At 42.5% G+C, this 16,884-nt stretch overlaps 1 protein-coding gene across 1 annotated transcript in view; it reads left to right on the top strand.

The window, feature by feature from the left end:
- LOC144761524 (uncharacterized) overlaps positions 1-16,884 on the top strand; it is a 745,631-nt gene that overhangs the window by 511,730 nt on the left and 217,017 nt on the right. Inside the window, 1 exon segment of the mRNA XM_078646848.1 lies at positions 1,222-1,659. Coding sequence (XP_078502974.1) covers positions 1,222-1,659 — 438 coding nt within the window.

The raw sequence follows: 16,884 nt of genomic DNA, 5'->3' as shown, positions 1-16,884 counted from the left end.
GCGCAGGACATAAAATTCAAATGTGCACAGAAGTGAGGGGAGGGTGCTGAGAGGACTGGAAAAGCCGCCAAGACCTTTAAAATCGGTGTGCTTTGGAAGCTGAGAAATGTTGCACCCAGTGAGCAGGAGGGCCACAAGTAGCGGGCACTGCCACAATCACAGATGAATGACATAGCGACCTAAATGAGCCAGAAAAGGAAGGGAAAAAAAAGCTGCCATGTTAAAAAAATAAACTTGAGCCGTGTAAAGTGAAAGTACGGCCGGCCTGGGCAGTGAAGGGGGAGGAGGGAGGAGAAATGCGAGTCACGGCAGGAGCAGCCTTTGATGTGCCGGCCGGCCGTGCAGTGAATAATTATGGGAGGAGAAATGCCGGCTGGGGGAAGCTTGAGATGCCTGTGGGAGGGAGGCTGGTGGCTTTGATGTGCACTCGCTTTTTGCCAATGCGCTTGCGCATTGAGCTTGTTTTTCTCTGGCACAGCAAGAAATCGCCGAGATGGTTAAGCTCTCGTTAAGCCACAATATAGCTCGCCAGCTATGCGCAAGCGCATTAGCAGGCAAGCCCTAAAAACTCATCAAGCAAGAGGATTATTTATTTAGAAGCTAAGAGGAGTGATTTGTTTTTAAAAAATCCAATCCGGTAGCGTTCTACAGAATTATAAGCTGCTTTTATCAAGGAAAACTTAGACAATGTTATTTTGTATAAGCATTTTAAAATGGTGACCTCTTTATTAGTATATCTGGGTTCACTGTTTTTTTCGTAGTTACTGGTTACCTGTCAGTAACCCGATAAGTGCATCTGGTTGACATACTGCTCTACTTACTTTCAGAGACTTCGGTTGTGTTAATTAATTAACATCTCATTCTATTTTAATCCAACAGAGTGGGACCTCCGAGTCAAGCAGAAATGTGTGGACAGTAATTTCGAAGCAACTTCTCCAGCACCGGAAGAAAAAGAGACACTATTCTGGAAAGCACAGGAGACCGTTCTTGTTCAGAACTCTGAAGAAAGGTGTACGAAAAAAGCGCAGCCCCAAAAGGAGCAGAAGAAGCCAGCAACAGACCCGGATTTTCCATGTACTGTGTGTCAAAAAAGTTTCAAGAGAAAAGGAAACCTTGTAATCCATCAGAAAGTTCACAACAGAGAATGTCTGAGCATATGCCGTACATGTGGCAAGACTTTTGGGCGGTTAACAGACTGGAGGAATCACCAGACAATCCATGCTCGATATAAACCCTTTAAATGTGATGACTGTGGGAAGATGTTCCTTAAGGCCTCTAGACTCGTCAAGCATCAGCAAATCCACAAAGCGGACAAACCCTTTCAGTGCACCGCATGCGAGAAGAGATTCCTTCGCGAGGCACATTTACTCTCACATATGAAAGTGCACACTGAAGAGAAACCCTTCCAATGTTCAGAGTGTTGCAAAAGCTTCCGATGGTCCTCAGATCTGAACAGGCATCAGAGAATTCACACAGGAGAGAAACCATATGGGTGTGATGAATGTGGGAAGAGTTTCAGCGAGTCCTCAAACCTGATCAGACACAAAGCAATCCACATCTCTTGCTACAGTGCGGAGGAGTTCCTAAAAGACATTTCTGTGTTTGAGACAGAGACGCGTAACTCAAAAAGGACTTCAGTTATTAAGCGTTCAAGCAAGGGCCCAATTAAAACCTAATTTTCCACTAATGAGAAGTTGTGAAAATGAAGTGGGGTCTGTGCTGATGCTAAAGGACTTGTCTTCCGCAGCAACACTCTGTGGCCACTCCTAGCATGGTGCAATGCATTCAGCAGTCCACACACCATTACTGATTGTACCACTAGTTCTATGGAAACGTGTGTGTGGCTCAACTCTTAAATACTTCGAGGAAGCCCGTCATACTAACGCATTCACATGGCTCTGCTGTTTGCCTCCTTTGCGAGCGACAAAGCCACGTTCACCCACTCGAGATACCCCAGACTGTCTGTAAGGGACCCAGTGTATGGCGTTCGTGCCCTCTTGAACCTGCAATAAAGATGGAAGACTGGTCAGACTGTTGCCTGTAGCAACAAGTCAGTCCCTCCAACATGGTTTACATCGTGTTTGGGTTCGTCTCACTCCTATACCCGTATTATTCAAATCAAACCACGGTCATGCATTGGGCAGGCCACGCTACACAGTGAAAATGAGAAACGAAACGAAATAGATATCCGCTGATTATTGATATAGTGGCGGCCACTGGATTTAGGCAGCAGTAGAGGATCAAAGGATGAGAATTGGATGACTAAATTATATGGCACGAAAAGGCACATTATGGATCATATTATATTATCAAAGGGAAATGATGTGGAACATTATGCAGCGTTATCTCACAATTTAACATACTGACATAACAGAGATCTGACTTTTTTTATAACTGCTTTTCAAGAAAGAAAATTATACACATTCAGCAAGTACTTTTAAAATTAATATTTGCAAATAGTTTAATTAGTTTGTCTTGCATGTTGGCACGGAAGCACCAATGTTCGTGGCATGTGTGGCTGTAGATACACGTGCTCTGCCTACTCCTGCCGTCAAGGTGCCCCCAGAGTCACTCTAAATACCCAGGGCTGATCTTCACGCCAAATGTAGTCTTTGCTTCTCGCCAGAGCATGACGAGAGCCGCTGCAAATGTTGTTTGTTGTCCCTGTGGTCTGGAATTTCAAAGTTGTCCTCACCAGACCTGTGGGGCCTCCTTTGAGCCTTTGCATTCATCACTGTGAAGTTTCTTTCCTGGAAGGTTGCCTTCCTAGTAGACATACCTTCTCTCAGACATATTAGTGAACTGCAGGCCCTCACGTTGCAGCAACCCTTTTCCCAGCTATATCCGGCCTTAGCGGTTCTTAGAAATAATCCAACATTCTTATCCTAGGTGGTCTCCTCATTCCGCCTTAACCAGACCAACCCGCTCTCAGTCTTCTTTCCACATCCAGGGCACTTCAGATAAACTTCTTCAAAGAAAGATAAACCAGCTGCAATCAGCCAAGCCCCTCCACTAGATGGCAGGAGTGCGCAAAGCATGCGAATCTTTAGCTCTACATGCAATGAACAGATGTGTTGCGTTTCTATCTAGGACCCTAATTCGATATTCCCGATTTATGCCCTTATATGGTTATAATAAATAATATCCTTAAAAAGGCATAAGAATCATATCCATATTTAGTAATAGCCCATGCAGTCAAAATACGTCAAGGCTACTCCCCTAGACTTCTAGAAAGTACAACGCGTTCTTTAAACAAACCAAGCCTCCAGCAGCCCGGGAAATCCCCCTGCTTTTGTTTTGATTTGAACAAGAACTCCTGGAGTCCAGAAAGAACTGTTAGTTCTTAGTGACGTCTTATGTCCAACCTTACGTCAAACCCGGCACCTTTCAGGTATAAATATACCAACGCTGCCTTAAGCAAACACACGGTGGTTTGGAGCAGAGCGGCTATCTACTTGCCCGGAAGCCCAGCTGATGCGAGGAGCCGAAGGACGCCGCCCCTCCCCTTTGACGCACTGAGAAAGACGCTGTCTTTTTCTCCAGCCGAGAAAATCCAGCTCCGGTGTTTCCAGCCACCCTTGCGGGTTGCTGGGATATCGAGTCCTGAGAAAGAGATACAAGACCTCCTACATTCTATTACCAAGGTACGGAGCTGACTAAATCCTTAAGAGAATTCTTGATTCAGATTCTTGGAAAAAACCAACTTAACTTAAACTGCTACTTACTTACTCCTTCCCACGTATTAGGCTTAGGTCAGGTACACCGGGGTAGGCGTATTTAGAAGCACCAGTTGAGTACGTTAGTCAATGTTTTTATATATGTATATATTTTATCCATTTTAAAGTATCTTATGGCTAAGAAACCATATCAATGCTTTTACAGTATTATTTTATAATACTCCTTTTACTATACGCACTTTACTTTACTATAAGTATTGCAATTGTGGCAATTGATTTCTCTTGCATGAGAAAGATGACTGCTCAATAAATAACACCTTTTATTGAAAACGCCCGTCTCTCTATTTCTCTGCACTCTGGTGAAACTAAGTATGCACGATTGACTGAGTGAAATAGCTGTCTATTGTTTTCACACGACTCTAGAGATACACTCTTATTCTGAGGGAGCAAAGTTGTCATGTTTATGCGGTTGTCAGAAGCTAATCCCTTCTTGTCTAAATCCGGAGAGTTAACTCTTTCCTGAACATTCGAGAAAGTTTCTAGTGACCTCTGAGCTAGCTGGCAAAACTAATTAAGTCTAATATAGTCAGTAGAGACCTAGTCGACCTCAGTCCTACGTCTACACTACTGTTTATATTATTCCAATGCGCAGAGCCTATTGGGAATATAGGAACTACACTACAGATGCTTACAGGATAAGTAACATAGTCCTGTTCAGCAATGTTTATTACTAGTCCCAGAATAAAAAGTTCAAGGTTTACACTGTGCACCATAACTTTTGTCTTGAAGCACCTTTTTAAATTATAAAACAGTCCTGTGTCGTATTTATGTTTGTGTCTCTTTAAGAATCCCTTTGGAAATGCATGGCATTGTCCATAAAAAACATGTTTTGATTTAATTTAATTTGAAAAGTTTTATATAGCGCGAAAATGACCCTTGGATTCTTCTAAATTGTGTCCGCTGTCGCTTAACTGCTGACGGGAGAACACTGTGTGAGATGTAGTTATGACTCCGCTTGCACAGACACAGACATTTTCATGACAAATAAGTAACAGTTTTTTATATCATGATCAAATTATATAGAAGTATTCCTTCTTCAGACAAACAACCTTTCTAGAGTCGATCAACATGTTTAGACTAACTGGGTGAATTCTAGTAGTCCACTGGTTCTTAACCTTTTGACTTCTGTCGCTCAATCCCCCCAATCATTACTGGAACCCGGGGACCCCACTTAATACTGGATTCTAGGGACCGCAGTGACACATTATTGGAATTCAGGACCCCCATTGAATCATTACGAAGCGTTTTCGATGATTTTAACTGCAAAACAACAAACCTGAAACAAGCGTTCTTCAAACAAGTACACAAATATTGGAATATTTTATTTAATTCACAAACAAAAAATGAATGAAAATTTTAATAGGAAGGTTGGAGCGCTTCAAAATTCAATCGAGACCACTCATAGTCCATACTATATTCTGTTGGTTACACTTCCACTGCTCCCACAAATATATCTGAGGATACTAAAAATGTTAGGCTCCAATTTCGGACTCCTTCACTTTACAGAATGTCTTAAAATGTAGAATTTTACATGGTTTGGATATATATATATATATTCCTTATTAATCTGTTAATATTTAAAATTCTAAGCCTTTGTGCCGTTTGCTCTGATTTCTTAGGTGGCCTGTGTGAAACATTGATTAACCTGCACCCAGGAACCAGCATATGTTAACAAAGGAAACTTTACCATCACTTTGAAACCCTTCAAAATTGTTCCAACATTCATTTTGGAAGAATCGCAAAATGATTGAATCCCAGAGCAAATTCATTAATTTCCTGCAGTAGATTTAGACTTAATGTAATGTGTAGTTAGTTAGAACCTTAACAAAAAGCTTCCCAATTCATAAAACAATATAAAATACCCAGTGACTTATGCTATATGTTCATAACAGACCTAGATTTTTAGGTCTCGCCTAGGCAACGCGCATGTCCTGCACTAGGAGTGTTATGATTCTATCTAGGACCCTAACTCGATATTCCCGATTTATGCCCTTATGTGGTTATAACAAATAATATCCTTATAAAGGCATAAGAATCATATCCATACTTAGTGATAGCCAATGCGGTCCAAATACGGCAAGGCTACTCCCATAGACTCCTAGAAAGTACAACGCGTTCTTTAAACAAACCAAGCCTCCAGCAGCCCGGGAAATCCCCCTGCTTTTGTTTTGATTTGCACAAGAACTCCTGGAGTCCAGAAAGAACTGTTAGTTCTTAGTGACGTCTTATGTCCAACCTTACGTCAAACTCGGCACCTTTCAGGTATAAATATACCAACGTTGCCTTAAGCAAACACACTGTGGTTTGGAGCAGAGCGGCTATCTACTTACCCGAAGCCCAGCTAATGCGAGAGCCGAAGGAAGCAGACCCTCCCATTTTGACGCACTGAGAGAGACGCTGTCTTTTTCTCCAGCTGAAAAAATCTAGCTCCGGTGTTTCCAGTCACCCTTGCGAGTTGCTGGGAGATCAAGTCCTGAGAAAGAGATACAAGACCTCCTTCATTCTAGAACCAAGGTACGGAGCTGACTAAACCCTTAAGAGAATTCTTGATTCAGATTCTTGGCAAAAACCAACTTAACTTAAACTGCAACTTACTTACTCCTTTCCACGTATTCGGCTTAGGTTAGGTACACCGGGGTAGGCGTATTTAGAAGCACCAGTTGAGTATGTTAGTCAATGTTTTTATGTATGTATATATTTTAGCCATTTTAAAGTATCATATGGCTAAGAAACCATATCAATGCTTTTACAGTATTATTTCATAATACTACTTTTACTGTACGCACTTTACTTCATGATAAGTATTGCAATTGTGGCAATTCATTTCTCTTGCATGAGAAAGAAGACTGCTCAATAAATAACACCTTTTATTGAAAACGCCTGTCTCTCTATTTAACTGCACTCTGATGAAATTAAGCATGCACGATTGACTAGGTGAAATAGCTGTCTATTGTTTTCACACGACTCTAGAGATATACTCTTTATTCTGAGGGAGCAAAGTTGTCATGTTTATGCGGTTGTCAGAAACTAATCCATTCTTGTCTAAATCAGGAGAGTTAACTCTTTCCTGAACATTCAAGAAAGTTTCTAGTGACCTCTGAGCTAGCTGGCAAAACTAATTAAGTCAAATATAGTCAGTAGAGACCTAGATGACCTCAGTCCTACGTCTACACTGCTGTTTATATTATTCCAATGCGCAGAGCCTATTGGGAATATAGGAACTACACTACATGGCGCCCAACGTTTGGTAAGGCGATAATTTAACGCAAGACATTAGAGTAACTCAGTGGTGCATTTCGCACAGACCCCTTTTTCCCGTAAAAACTCCAAAAGACGTCTGGAGTGGGTAAAAGGTTAATATCCGCCGGAACTTAGTAGGAAGAGATTCCTATGTATTAGTTTTTGGTTTAGTCAACGTTGAAGGATACAGTGTTCTAAAATATTGTGCACCTAATCTTTGTTTCCTTGAAACTTGATCTGCAACAGAAAGCTTTCTGTTAGTAAAAATGACGGAAAGTGACGACGAAAGGGAGGAAGCTAAATTAGCAGCTCAACTCCTAGCGGATGACACAAGTTTCCAAGAAAATGACTCGAATGCTATAATCATTCCGGTAAATGTAAGAAAAACTATAACTAAAAAACGTATAGAAAATGGAGTATCGTCACGAGGTGGTACAGTCATATTCGTGGTAGAGGCACATGAATATCGGCAGACAGAGGTATTCTATTCATGGATACAATTTCCAGCAGCACACGCTGTGACACACAAATTCCACTATTACAAAATAGAGGAACCTCCGGATGAATACGCTCCTTTCGAGGACGTTGAAATCCCACTAACTTACCAAGAGCACATGCTCCGGTTTAAAGGCGCCCTAAAACATCAAAATCACATCACCAGGCTCGGTCCACTAGGTAGACCAGGAGCCACGTGGCCGGTTCTAGCCAGCTACACACCAGAGCCAGACATTGAAAAAATGTCAAGCGAAGAACTTTTAGCTATACTAAAAGAATTAACAAAGGCATATAGAGAATTAGTTCAATTGGCAATGGACGATATAACGTACCTACAGAAATTGAAAGAAACAGATATAGCAGAACAACCTTTTGAACTTGCCAGAATCACAGAAAAATACTAGGAAGAGATAGTTTGGGTGGGAAACCAATAAAACCCCAACTAACTGAAAATCCTGAAAAAACCTTTATTAAAAATAATCTAAACACTCCAAAAAAGAGTTGGGATGGTAATAAACAATCCACTCCCAGAGAAAAAAGATTCCAGTCCAGAGGACGGTCTCCTCAACGGAGAGATAGATCTCCAGAACGAGGAGGCAAGTCTCCCCAGAGGGAGCTCTCTGAGAAAAGATACAACCTTAGAGATAGGGATAAATTGAGAAAACCTGATAGATATCAAGATATTGATACATGTCCCTCTCGATCTTTTCAGACTTCCTCACAGAAATCGGAAAGAAGAGTGAGGAAAAGTAGAAAATGACTCACTCTCCCCACCAGGGATCTATCCAGCAGTTTGCATAATAAAGCAGCAAAGGAATTGACAGGCAATCTGTAAAATTAAAAGACATCTTTATTATAATTAATTATGAGGCTTCGTCGTCCAACCGTAGTTTTACAATTGAAAGAGGGAGCCTGCCTGAGCTTTCTCAGGCAGGCTTTTTATACAAAAAGTTTGGCCCTAGGCTCACATTCTTGCTTTGAAACACATCATTGTAGGTCGCTCCCATGGTACCATAACAAAGCAGGCTATAATTATGAATTCCATTCTACTTGCCCAAACTGACCAACCCATCTTCCATCATGAACATATGTCAAACTTCACATATTTTCCTGTGCAGGCCGGAGAAGCTCACAATAGAACTGGTTTCCTCCCCATCATATAAACAGTCACCTCCCCATTGTAAAAGCCCAGAAGCAGAGAAACAGAGCCAGGTGTGGAAGATAGAAATGTAGGATAAGGGATGCTTGTGGGTCATAAACAGGCATGGCTACTGTATTCGGCCTTCTAATCTTGCTCAGGCCAATGTACACAACAAGTTGCTCAGATCTTTAATATAGATTGACTAGAGGGCATGGACTGGTTTGGTGAGGCCAACATCACGTAGGCAGATTCAGCCTGTTCAGGTCAAATGGGAGTCAGGGAGAACTCAAGCTAAGGGGTACGTGTCCTTTAATACTTGCTCTACCAGAATCATTGGCTCATGTATATGCCTATGTAAAGGGCAACAACTAAAATGGACGCTGCTCACAACCTGGAGACCTGTGGGCTCAGAATGAATTTGTCAATAACTTCTGCATTCATCATTGTATCGTGATGAAAATACACACACATATAAAACTTGCCATTTTCGTTTCTCTGATATCAAAATCATAGCAGAATAATGATATTTTAAACACAGGTTCAGATTTCAAAGAACCTCAAGAGGACGGTCAGAACACAAAGAAGAGCACGTCAAGTCCAAAGACAAGGAACCTGATCAACAAAGTAAAAAATTACAATTTCCAAAAAGAAGGTAGCAAGTATTAGAATAAAACATGCCGAGCATACTGAGGACACAACTGAAAAACGGAGAGTGGGCCCAGACAATGCTAGACAGCGCAGCAGAAGTAACCATAGCTCGCAAGATCCTGATGAATCATCTGGAGACAGTGGACACGAATGAATATATTCAGGTGGAAACTGCAGACACCAGGGTTAGCAAACCCCATAAAATATACAAAATAATATTGCTTATAGAGGGGGACAAAACTAGAAAAGTAAGGGGTCTCTTTTGGGATAACCTTTCGAAAGGCTATGACATCCTGTTAGCTGAGAAAGACTGGCCACCAGAGTTTGTCAGGGCGTGCCCTCATGGTGAAGAAATGATTATGCCTGCCTTCTCAAATCATATTCCAATTCATAAAAAATATACATTTGCAAGAAAATGGGCAGTGGACCAAGCTCCTGCATTATATAAAAATCATGTAGGATGGGATGAGGATTCTCCTCACAAAATCCAGTTAAAAAATCAACCCACTGCGCAAAGGCAGTACCCAGTTAAACAAGAAGCTAAAAAGCAAGTCAGGGAGATCTTAGATCAACTTGAATATCAGGGGGTTATTGAAACATGCACCTCACAAATGAACAATCCTTTGTTTCCTGTCTCCAAGCCAGACGATTCATATCGTCTAGTTTTGGACTACAGACACCTAAACTCCTGTTGCAAAACATTTGCAGTACAAAACTCACACAGTGCAGCACTAATGAATAACATCGTGCGCAAAAAATATAAAACGACATTAGATATCTCTAATGGATTCTTATGTCAAAACATTGCACCTGAAAGCAGGTATTTGACCGCTTTCTCAATAATGGGGTCACAAAAACAATTCTGTCGACTCCCACAGGGGTTCAAGAACAGCCCAGGATTATTCTCAGCAAGGGTAACAGAGTTACTACAAATGTATGATGATAAGGCATTATCTTATGTCAATGACATCTATCTCACAGATGATGACCTGGAGACACACTTGAAAAGAATGAACACCATAATTCTTGGGTTCGCAGCTGAAGGGTACAAATTCAACTTTAAAAAGTCACGAATTGCTCACCTAACTGTCCTGTTTTTATGATATGAATTATCAAGTGAAGGCAAAAGCCTAGCAGACAACTTCTTAGAGAAGTGTGCTGTACTCCAAGCTCCAAAAACGCTGAAGAATTTACAATCAATACTAGGTTTCCTGAATTTCGGAAGAACATACCTTCTAAATTATGCAGAGAGGGTTAAACCTCTCTATGAATTAATAAAACCTGATTTCAAACCAATCAATTGGACTCCGAAACACACAGAAATTTTAAGATCATTACAAACAGACATGTTAGCTAAAACAAAATTGCAAACACGCGAAAACGTACGCAACCTTGTAACCTGAGTCATCCCAGGAAGATGCGGATTCACGTACCTGACCTCTAATGAGGGAGAAACAGTACCAATAGCTTACAAATCTCACTTGTACACACAAGCTGAAATGAAATTCAGTTCTACTGAAAAGATTCTAATAGTGGTTCAAACTGCTGTAGCAAAAGAAAGAGCCCTAGCCCAAGGCAAGAGGATATCTGTTTTAACAGCAGAATCAGCCCTTGAGGCATTAACAAGCCCACGCAATCTAAATGCTGTGGCATTAGATCCAAAATGGATACAATGGGAAAATTCTCTTGCTGCAGAAGACGTGAAGCACTATTTTGACCCGAAAATGAAAAAACTAGAAGATCTAGAATATGAACAAGAATATCCTCTGCCAATCGAAATTCTGCCTCTCGAACAGTACACATGTGTAATCAACATGGACAGATTTCCACAACACTACGATGTAGATACAAAAATCCTACAACACAGCGTGCGCGATTGTTAAAGGTCATTGGCGCTTTGTTAAATTCTGACCAATAGTCACAAAAACTGAATCACTCAGAAACTGTATAGCTCAGCGAGCTGAAATAAGATCTTTAAAGATGGCGCTTGAAAATGCCGATCGTGAATTCCCAACACTAATAGTGTGCGATTCGCATTTCTGCGTCAAGTCTTACAATAATGACATGCAGACATGGATCAAAAACGATTACAAAGATGACACAGGTGCCACAATAAAGCATAAAATGCTCTGGGAACAAGTAGTTCTTTTGCAGAAAGAACTACAAAAGACTCACGTGATACATACACTGAGTCATCAACGTGATGGTGTTGACGTTGCAGGGAATTCATTGGCTGACAGAGCCACAGCGGCAGCGGTTCATCCGGTTTCCGTAGCCACAAAAAAGCGTTCTAAAAAACACATAGACGGAGAAACCATGCTGGTGGTAAAAGCCTCATTAAAAGGCGACTATGCAGCATTACCTCTCGAGTATCCACTCAATAATACATACATAATTGATGCAAACTCCGTTCCTTTTGCTCAAATCCCTGGAGTGGGGGATAGAGTAATTCCAAACACGAACCGGAGGGCTTACTTGATTCAAGAAGCACACATGGGACAGGGTCTAAGGCACCAAGAGATCGTGAAATCTCTAAAAGAATTACAATCAGAATACTGGTGGCCGGGGATGAGCCTGCAAAATTACAAATTTGCAAAGGATTGTCCAGACTGCAACAGAGATCGCAGTTGTGAACCGGACCAGACCACTGCCAGGACTCCTTTATTAGAAAACATCAGGCTATCTATACGCAGAAATCCATCCTGAGAAATGCATCCCCATAATTAAGACTAGATTCACTTAGGATGTGACCCCAGCGTTCGGCTGACGCCAGAACTGTTATAAAAGATTTGCGAGTCTATATCGGCACATATGCAATTGGCATACTACGTTCTGACCAGGGTCCTGCGTTTAGCTCTCGGGCTTACAAGGAGGCCGTGGCCAGCATGGGCATTGCATTGCGGTACTCTTCTCCCTTCCACCCTGAGGGAAATGCGGTAGTGGAAAGAAAAAACCGTGAGAAAAAGTAATCTATAACGGCGAGGGTATTAGTTTCGGGTGATGGGTGGGTCAAACATCTAACAAGTGTCCAACGTAGTCTTAACAATCAGCCAAGGAATTCTCTAAAAGGTCTCACTCCCTGTGAACTATTGTTCGGCACTAGAATGCACATTCAGGACTTAAATTGTCACACTTCAGTGGTAGAAGAAAAAGCCTTTGATATCAAAGACCGTTTGGCTGTTTTACAGGACTTAAATGAAACAAGAAGAAGTCTAAGTAACATAAAGTTAAAGCCAACAGCCACTGAAGAAAAACCACCTGTCCCAGCAAGACCTGTCTGGATTCCAAAGATTGGGGATCTGGTCAGAGAAAAGATCGCGGTGAAGAAGGAATTTGGGCCTTCTTACAGAAAAGCAGTACCTGTCTTAGCTGTCAGCGGAACAAGATCAGTCGTAGCCCCTTGCTGGTAAAAAGGAGAACAGAGTTGTATCCATCGACCTGGTAAAACCACAATCATGTGGCCAATAATAAGTAGTAGGCCCAGTGGACTCCCAAGAAATAGCAGAAGACCAAATCTTGCTACAATCCAAGAGGTTCAAACTGAAAGACTAATCACATTTGATAAACCTGCAGTGAATAAAAAAGGACTATGCAACAAAGCCATGGAACTTATGCCTCTTGAAACGCAAATTGCAACAGTTCGTCAAGAAACACCAGTCTACAACGATGTAGCCTCAGACTATGCTAATGAAACAAAGAAAGATCCAAAGGCAAATGAAAATCCGGAAGCAATTCCAACAATTGACAGAACTGCATCTGGCTACTTCATAAATTTCGATGACTTTTCTGAAGATCCAAGCGAGCATGAAGAAACGCCAGCAACAAATACTTTAAAAGAAAAAATGACTGAACTTTTTCACCAACTAATAGAAACATATCTGATTACACCATGGATTGAATTTTGTATTATGTTAGGTGTACTTTTCCTCCTGCTCTGGCTCATCATGGTTTTATGTTTGGGTAGATTTATTGATGGAAAATATAGTACAATGGACACAGCAAGTCAGAACATCAACTTGGTCCTAAAGCCACACAGATCCTCTCACATCGAGAAAAGAGAACTGTCATCAGTGAACATCACAGCCAATCCAATACCTGGTGGGGTAGCATGGGACAAAACGGATAATGAAATCTGTGGCCCAATTGAGCTCTTGAAATATCCACACCAGTTTAAGGTTTCCTTAAGTGACTTTGTGACACCAGGGGGCAGATTTATGAAGGCCTTGCGTCGCCGGTGCGTCACTTTTTCCCATGTTAAAAATGACACACCGGCGGCGCAAGGCCTTCATAAATCTGCCCCCAAGTACTTTCTCTGATGATTGGGACTTTGAAAATGTTAATAATATGATGTCAGATTTAGTAATGTCAGCTAAATTCACAGAACATGATTATTTACAGGGTTCATCAAATTATGAAGAGTTATATTGTTATAATCCTTTTGGTCATCACTATTTGCATGAATCTGCTCAACCTAGAAATGTTTTTAATTATAACTAGGCTGTCCGGAATTCGGTTAAAACCGACTCTACTCGAAAATAACCCACAGGATGAAAATCAGCTGACCTGGTTTAAACCGAGTGTCACTGATTTTCATCGTTGTTGCAGGTTTTGGCCACTTGAGGGAGCCAAAGCATAATAAACTGTGGTGCCTGGCGCGGAGGTGTGAGGCGAAAACAGTGCTTCTGGCCCGGTTCAGCACATGCACAAGGGGAGCCGTGGTGTGAATGGCCCAAGGACCATAGCAACACCAGGCCCCCTGCCTGGCTCACATGGGGGGTGAGGAGCTGTTGTGCTCTGCTGTATTACTGCCGCAGGCCGCTCCTGAGTACTTGACAGGTCTTTAAAAAGACCATTTCCTTAACAAGGCTTTGATGTTGTTAACAAAGGCACTGCGGGGGCTACAGGGCCCTGCTTCGCCCCCTTGTTGTGAGGAGAGAGTTGCCGCAGTGTTGGGGGTCACGGAGAGCACCGAGGTGTCACAGAGCAGACCCTAATGCTAAGGCTTCATCTGTAATGGGGCATCAGCTCGTAATAACCTGCCTCGTATTCGGCAAGAGTTTATGCCTTCCAATGAACCTCACTTGCGTAATTTGAGGATTATGTCTGAAAATTGTTTTAAAAAATAATTGTCTTCTGTAAGTATGGTAGCAGATCACCAGCGGGACCAAACAGAAGAATCGTCCTGGCAAGGGGGGTCTGCCGAGCCCAGAGAATGATGCCACACAGTGACAGGGAGCAGCCTAAAGCGGACTCGCTGCGCCTTTCGTCTTCATTGTATCAGCCCCCCCCCTCCTGTGTGTCAGCCCGGGCTGGCACAGCTTTGGTGCCTGGCGACGGTCTGATTGCAGCCGCACCCGAGTAGTTAACAGGTCTTTAAAAGACCATTTACTTGTAATTTAGGCTTTTGTCATGTTTTCAGCTCTTCTTACAGCCACTGTCTATGGTTGTTAGAATTAGCCCCCCCTCCCCTCGAGATATTTTTCAGCCCAACCCCCCCTCCCCCCCCTTCCCGAAATTTGGCTCGAGTTGCCCGCCTGATCAGGAGCCATAGAACTCTGCTACAGCAGCACCCCTGTTCAAACCGTGACCCCAACTGATTCTCCAGCGCCCCTTGCTATTCCAGCAGTGGCGCCCCACCTCCTCCCCTTCCTGAGTTCTCTTGCCCAGACCCAGGAACCGAGCTCTAATAAATAAATATAAATAAATCTCGCTCGTGACCTAGTGCTCTCCGTCGTGCTTCTGCGAAGAGTGCATAACTGAACAATAAAAAATGAAACATCTTTGTTTAATTTTTTATCGTTCAGTTATGTAAGCCAAGGGACCCAGCGACGGGGAATGAAGGAGCTATTTTATGTTAAAGCTACAGCTGGAACGCCTGTTTTGAAAACAAAGTGTTTTTAGGAAAGTTTAGCTCCTGATCGCAATAGCTACAAGCATTGGCAAAGCCTCGTGCCATGTGTCGCAGCGTGACGGAAGGCCCATTGTAAAGGTTGACTGGTCACCTTTCTGTTGCTTATGGTTATGTTTGACTGTTAAACTTGGTACTAATGAGGTACAACCTATTCCCAGACAGTGTTAACAAGTGTTGAAATAGTGAAGCAATACTATCAGTAAATGTGCCGCATTAGGCAGCATAGTTTACATTTTCTTACTGCATAATTCGGTCAACCCTGCCACGTAATTTGGCCCTCTTCTGCAGCATAATTGGCCATCTTCTGCAGCATAATTGGCCCTCTTCTGCAGCATAATTGGCCATCTTCTGCAGCATAATTGGCCCTCTTCTGCAGCATAATTGGCCCTCTTCTGCAGCATAATTGGACATCTTCTGCAGCATAATTGGACATCTTCTGCAGCATAATTGGACATCTTCTGCAGCATAATTGGACATCTTCTGCAGCATAATTGGCCCTCTTCTGCAGCATAATTGGCCCTGGAGTTCTGGACTTTTTAGTTCTGTCCAGAGGTGTCAGGGACAACACCCGAAGACCCCGGAGTTCAACCTGTCTTGGTACACAAACAAACAGAAACACGGGCTTCTCGATGGTGGCGTCAAAGACCAAAGGTTTATTACTGCAGGGACACAGAAGTCACAGAAACTACACATGGGCAGTATCTAGGAGCCTGTTCGATTTGTACAAAGAGGATTGCTCCTTATATACTAAATATTGGGCTTCAGGCAAATTCTTTACATGTTACCACAGTTCTAAACATTCGTGTCTTAAACAATAAATATTTGGCGTTGCACAGGAATCGTCAACAGTATCTGATGGAGTTCTGGACTTTTTAGTTCTGTCCAGAGGTGTCAGGGACAACACCCGAAGACCCCGGAGTTCAACCTGTCTTGGTACACAAACAAACAGAAACACGGGCTTCTCGATGGTGGCGTCAAAGACCAAAGGTTTATTACTGCAGGGACACAGAAGTCACAGAAACTACACATGGGCAGTATCTAGGAGCCTGTTCGATTTGTACAAAGAGGATTGCTCCTTATATACTAAATATTGGGCTTCAGGCAAATTCTTTACATGTTACCACAGTTCTAAACATTCGTGTCTTAAACAATAAATATTTGGCGTTGCACAGGAATCGTCAACAGTATCTGATGTCAAAACATTACGAATGAGGGGTTCCCACTAGTCCATCATAATCCCATGTCAATTCTTCATTCAAGACCCGGACCGCCTCATCGTAAATTTCGTTACCTCCCCCTAATAAAGGCCCAGAAGGAAAGGAGCAGAGCCAGGTGTAGAAGATAGAAAGACAGGATAAGAAATGTTTGTGGGTCGTAAATGGGCACGGTTACCAGTTTCGGCCGCCTAATCATGATCAGGCCAACGAACACAAGAACCAGTATAGCAGGACTGGCCTCAGGCTGGGGAGGCAGTTCTTGCCGAGTCATGCTGCTACAGCGTTGCTGGCCTAAGGTGCACGTGTCACTAGCAAGGTGAATTGCCGGTTAAAGCCTACGTGTCCTTTAATGGAAAGAGATCATTGCGTGTCCATTGACTATGTGAGGGCAAGGAATACAAAATGGCTTCCGTGTTCTAAAATGGATGCCACGGGTAGAACAGAAATGTGTTTGTAACTGGAGTGCTCTTGCTCGTAGCATAGCGAAAACACCAG

This window comes from Lissotriton helveticus, chromosome 6 (genome assembly GCF_964261635.1).
Source record: "Lissotriton helveticus chromosome 6, aLisHel1.1, whole genome shotgun sequence".
Taxonomy (NCBI): domain Eukaryota; kingdom Metazoa; phylum Chordata; class Amphibia; order Caudata; family Salamandridae; genus Lissotriton; species Lissotriton helveticus.
This window is presented reverse-complemented; position numbering and strand designations above follow the sequence as displayed.